Source organism: Camellia sinensis, chromosome 2 (assembly GCF_055761805.1).
Source record: "Camellia sinensis isolate YWXY chromosome 2, ASM5576180v1, whole genome shotgun sequence".
Lineage (NCBI taxonomy): Eukaryota > Viridiplantae > Streptophyta > Magnoliopsida > Ericales > Theaceae > Camellia > Camellia sinensis.
The window spans coordinates 215,286,595-215,292,467 of NC_138962.1; the positions used below are offsets into that span (position 1 = coordinate 215,286,595).

General features: G+C 41.8%; 2 protein-coding genes across 2 annotated transcripts; both read right to left on the reverse strand.

Moving 5' to 3' along the window:
• Positions 1–1,038: 1,038 nt before the first annotated feature.
• On the reverse strand, positions 1,039–1,851 carry LOC145819424 (putative disease resistance protein At4g27220). The gene has a single exon (XM_082913417.1). The coding sequence runs from the start codon at positions 1,849–1,851 to the stop codon at positions 1,039–1,041; it is 813 nt and encodes a 270-aa protein (XP_082769543.1).
• A 40-nt stretch (positions 1,852–1,891) lies between these two features.
• LOC145819425 (putative disease resistance protein At5g63020) lies at positions 1,892–2,629 on the reverse strand. The gene is made up of 2 exons (XM_082913418.1): positions 2,459–2,629; positions 1,892–2,302 (listed from the first exon to the last, which is right to left on the reverse strand). The coding sequence occupies exons 1-2, from the start codon at positions 2,627–2,629 to the stop codon at positions 1,892–1,894; spliced, it is 582 nt and encodes a 193-aa protein (XP_082769544.1).
• Between the last annotated feature and the right edge of the window lie 3,244 nt (positions 2,630–5,873).

A 5,873-nucleotide genomic window follows, 5' to 3' on the forward strand; every position in this document is an offset into this window, starting at 1 on the left:
GTAGAAGAAATAGGCAATCTCCTTAACATGGGACACCGCTGTATATGAATTTGTTGCAGAGATTCATAGTCCATTATGCCCTTATATATGCTCTTCAGACTTTCGTAGCTTTTGTAGATGTAATATCTTTAAATTTGGGAGTGTGCTTGTGTTGCCATCATCTTCACGATGCCCCCCTCGATCACTCCTCTCTACTTCTACTATTATCTCCGCCATCGCAGTCAAGCACTTTAAGTTCCTCAAGGTTTGGGAAGTTGTGCAACAACAGGGCAAAGAAAATATTCTCGATTTTCTGACATCCACAGAGATTCAATCTCTTGAGGTTAAATGAAATGTTGTGTGGTGGAACAATTCTGTCAAAGAGTACCCTAAAATTGGGTAATTTTGTAAACGATAATTCCTCAATCATTGTTAGCGGGATGCGGTAGCCTTCTAAAAAGCATGATGATGACGATGATGATGATGATGATGATGATGATGAAAATATAGATTCAAGCTTCGAACACCATTTGATTTCAAATTTTCTTCAACTTCTTGCAGCCCTTAACAGTTGAATATCTGATCAGCTAATGTGATTGTCCCAACTACTAATATGGAAGTGCTCTATGTTGCTAGGGAGCACTACGGCATCTACTCCAATACTTGAAAAATATTTAGAACTGTGAGAGTCCGAACGAGTCCAAACGACTCTCTCTTGTTTCTTGGCTTGGTTATTTCATCAACAAGTCCCACCATAAGGTCGTACATTTCCAAACTTTTGCATTGCCCAGATTTCACATACTTGGTAAGCTCTTGCACATTGTGAAACTGAACTTCGACAACTTTTAATTGCTTCAAGCACAACATCTCTTCTTCCGACACTTTTACTTTTGTTGTCTGAATTCGAAGGTAATGGAGTTGTGTGAGTTTGCATAACTTTCGGCAAGAAGACATACCTAGGTTGTGATTCCCACTGAGATCAAGCTCTCTGAGATTAACCAATTCTTCTATACCTTCCGGTACTTCTTCAATCTAACAGTAAGTCAGTATGAAAAGTTCCTATGCCTTCAGTTTCCCCATTGACGGCACATATTTTACATTGCGATTCTCCCAGAGTCTAAGCTTTCTGAGATTAACCAATTCTTCGATACCTTGGGGTACTTCTTCAATCAGACTATGTGTCAGTTTGAAATATTTCAATTCCTTTAGTTTCTCCAATGACGGCACATATTTTAGTTCTTCACAATCATGTAGTAACAGTTGATGCAAATTCTCTAACATGGAGATAGAATTTTGCAGAGACTCTATGTGAGTGTAGGACAAATCCAAAACCTTGATACCACGCATATGCAAAAAGAAATAATCTGGAATCCGAAGTAGTTGTAACCAATTGATTTTCAATAGGAAGGTGGTGAGGTGAGGGCAAATCGGTTTTGAAGGAAGTTCTTCAATATTGTTCTTCATTAAGGAAACCCTCTCGAGATTCTCAGACCAGTCTTTATGTGGAACACTTTTTATTCCCTCACTAGCGCGGACCATGAATTGAGGTCTAGTTGATGTTATTTTGAGAGCCATATCTCTTATCAAATCATGCATGCGCACGCATTCTTCACCATACATTTCTCCTCCTACCAACAAGCAAGTTTTAATGAGTTTATTCAATATAGTGTGACATTCGTTGAACATTGCTTCTGTATTGTCCGTCTCACATATTAGGTCCTCAGCTATCCAATGCTCTATCAGTTCTTCCCTAGATATGTCATCGTCTTTTGGATACAATGCACAATACAAGAAACAATGTTTTTCCTGGTCATCTTTTAGCCGACTATAACTAAATTTTAGTTGTTCAAATAACCGTTCTTCATTGCCCATGAGCCATTGTGCATTTCTCACATTTCTCCACTCACGAATGTCATTCACTGCTCTCATATATCCAACCATAGTAACAATTGCAAGCGGCAGACACACATTTTTTGGCAACTTCTTTTGCAATTTCTTTCACCTCGGGTGTAAGCACTGTCTGATGGCCTTCAACACTTTTCATAAACAAATTCAGCGCTTCCTCTTCCGTGTGAAGCACCATTTCAACAGTACTGCAATTCATCTTTGTACAGACTTCTAACAATCGTGTAGTTAACACTAGCTTACATTCGTTATCTCTGGTTGGTTCTAGAATACCCACATCCTCCAGAGGAAATTCTTTCCAAAGATCGTCTAAGATGAGCACATACCTCTTCTTTTGGGAAAGCATGTTATGTATTTCTGACGCAGAACGTAATTCATCCTCATAATCGGAAAAATCAATATTTAGTTTCTTAGCTATCTTCCTTTATAGAACTTTGATGTCGAATGCTTTAGACACTATGACCCAAATAACATCACTAAAGGTAGAAGTTCTGACTAAAAGTTGATTATGGATGCTTTTCATGATGGTTGTTTTGCCGACTCCCCCCATTCTGTGAACACCGATTTTTCTAACCGCATCATCCATCAAGAAATTCCAAATTTTCTCCTCATTCCTTACACTTGTAGTTACAGCCCAAGACTTTGCTATTGGTATGGCGTGTCCACAAGTTGGATCATCAATCAGCAAACCATTAGAAAATCTACCATTTTCATGCAGTTTTTCCATCTCTTTAATTGTCTCCATTACACGCTTTCCCAACTCTGCATGTTTGAAGGCATTATGCCATTGTTGTACTTCTTGCTCTTGTCTTTCCAAAGTTCGGACATGACTTGTCCTCCTTCCCACATCTTCTTGCCAAAGTTTAATTTCAAACCTTCGTCTTTTCCTTGACCGCTGCTCTGCTTAATTCACTTGTTCATTTATGTCATTCTCGCAGACGTTTAATTGCTTTGTGTAGACACCCCATTTTTGACCGACCTTAAGACTCAGATGTCATCGATTGAGCACTCGGTGATGACGCATGTTGTGCTCGTTCTGAGGTTACAGAGTCTCGGCTGAGAGTCTTGCCTCCGGACTTCAGGACTCTTTTGTGCTTAGCCTCGATTTGCGCACCAGGTTCTGTTTTCTCTTCTTGAAGGGAGGGAGAAGTCTCATAGACTATCTCTCAGTGGCCGTAGGCTATTTTTCGTGGTCGTAGACCACTGTTCTGATTTGGAGACCAGTTTCTGATTTTCAGAGTCATCGGTCGTGCGCCTCGGTTCGGGACTGCTTAACTTTCTCCGTTTGCTCTGGTTTTTGGCACACACCTTGTTTCCTCTCTCTAGAGGGACACTATGGCCCGGGAGACCACCTTCGTGGTTGCGCGCCACTTTCGGTGCTTAACAGTCAGTTTTCGAGGCCCCCGGCCGCGCGTTTTGGCCCCCAAACCCTCGTTTTACATCCGTCTTGGTTCTTTTTTGGCATGGACCCTATTTTCATTGTTTGAAAGGTGGTACAAGGGTGGGAGACCATCTTTTCTTCTTGGAGACCACTTTTCCCTGCCGGCCGGTTTTTCTTGTCAAGTAGCTGGTCTCCTGACTTTTGAGCCACAATTACTGGTCTCCCACCATACCACTAGCTTGCAATGAGTTGGGAGACCATCCCTAGAGGCTGCCGACCAGCTTTTGAAGCTTGAACCTTTTGACCGTGGTCGGCCGACCAGGGCAAGTGGTCGGCCGACCACTTGAACTGGTCGGCCTACTCCCCCATTTTCTGCCTCTGTGAGTGTGTGCCAACTGTGCCAGCTGGAGGGCACAGACTGCATCCTTTATACTAGTGTATGGAGGATTGGCAACCTTGTTTTGGCTTCTTAATGAAGCTTGACCCTTTGCTTTAAGCTTCTAAGAGAAGCTTGAACCCTTTTTATCTTTTTGAAGAAGCTTGACCCTTTGGCTCTAGCTTCCTCAAGAAGCTTGACCCTTTTTGCTATAGCTTCCTCAAGAAGCTTGGACCTTTGCACAAGTTTCTTGAAGAAGCTCGGACCTTTGTTCCTCTATAAGAGAGTCCCTCTCCCTCATTTGCAAAGGTTCAGAAAATTTGGTTAAGGCATATACATACACCCCTCTGTCTCTCTATTTCAAGCTCCAAAGTCCCTTGTTCTTGCACCTTTACACTACACTTCTTAGCCTAACACCTCCAACACCAACCTAAGCTTCTTGGAAGGTCTTGAGAGGTCCTAAGGTCTGAGTTTTCGGCCTCAAAGCTGCTAGAGTTGCTGAGCTTCAAGGGTAACACTTCTTTCCCTCTTTTGGCCTTTATTTTGCTTCATCTTTTAGCTATACTTGCAAGTATGTCATAAACTAAAAAAGTCTTATTTTGAGGTCCTTTACATGTTTGTTTAAGGTCATTTTTCTGTTGGGGGTCATCTACCCCCTTGTATGCTTGTTTTTAGCCATGCACTTAGACCTTTGCATTGAGCTTTGTTTGGCCTTCTAGCAACTGAAATCCTGTGGATTTTTAGTGGCTAGCATACTATTTTGAGAGCCAAAATCAGAGAGAGGTGACCCTCTCACCCCTTGTTTTGCTTTCTAGCATATTTGGCCTAACAAGGGAGGCCATGTGTGCATGCTTCCAAGCCATGTTTCAGGCCATTTTTGCTAAGTTTTAGGACCTGCATGAGCTTTGTCCAGAGCTTTTTTTGCCATATTAGGTGTCCCTCTACATGTGTAGAATAACCCTCTTCATAGCATATCAAAGGAGCCTATACTTGCATGCTTCCTAACCTCATTTTAGGCCATTTTTCAGTGAGTTTTAGGGCCTAAATAACCTCTGCCTAGAGTTGGTTTTGTCATATTGGGTGTCCATCTTGCATGTATAGAACAACCCTCTTCATGGCCTATCAAAGTAGCATCTCATTCTTGCATGCATAGACCATGTTTCAGTGAGTTTTTGGGCTTCATTTAGCATGTCATACCTCTAAATTTTGCTGGTTTAGTAGCCTCTTGAATGGTTAATATACTTGTAGTGTAAACCCTCTTCACTAGCTTGTATTGGATGTTGTTTGGCCCTTGATTCTAGCACTTTTTGACCATGCCTTAACCTAATTTTGTGCATGTTTTGGACTGCCTTAGCTCTGTTTTTGTGCCTCATGGTCGAATGATGCATGGTATGCATGGTTGTAGTTCAATATCCATGCCTAGCCTTGAGTTTTGTAGCCTCTTGCAGGCTTGAATAGAGGTGTTTGCATGTCTTGACATCATTGTGCATGTTATTTCAGACCTCATACTTGTGTCATGTTCCCATGCTTTCCACTCCTTAAGTGCATTTGAGAGTTGTGTTTGTTTGCCTCATTTTTGGACCATTGCATGAGCTTCATTTCCATGCCTTTTGAGCCACCATTTTAGTCCATATTTGCTACTATTTTTGGTCTTCATAGGGACTATTTGGGGGTGATTTGGTCATTTGAGCATCGCTTTGCATACCCCTAGTGTAATCCACTTCACTAGTTTCGGTATTTGGGTCACCTAACATGCATTGTGTGAGGTGTTTGCATGATTCGGGACCCTTTCGTATGTCACTTCAGATTTGGAAAATGTGTTGTTGTGTGCTATATTACATGCTTGCCATGCCTTGGAAGAGTTGCACTTGGTGCCTTAGTTTTGGTCCCTTGCATTTGGGCATGTTTGCATGAGTGTTGTTGCTTCATTCCATCATGTTTGGCCACTGAGTTGGACATGGCTGAGGCCAATCCATCTTGGTTTAAGTCCATTTAGCATTGCGCATGCCATGTAGTTCATCGCATTGAGTATGCTATTCGACATTTGTATTGTTTATGCTAGTCTTATTCTGTCATGTTGTTGCATACTTATGATTGTCTCGCATTGTGCATGAGTACATTAGCATTGTGCATTGTGTATGCCATTATCCCTGCTAGGTTGTTCATGTTGCGTCCATATTGACATTGCGTATGCTAGGTACATGTTTGCGTGTTCCACCCCTTGCATGTTTG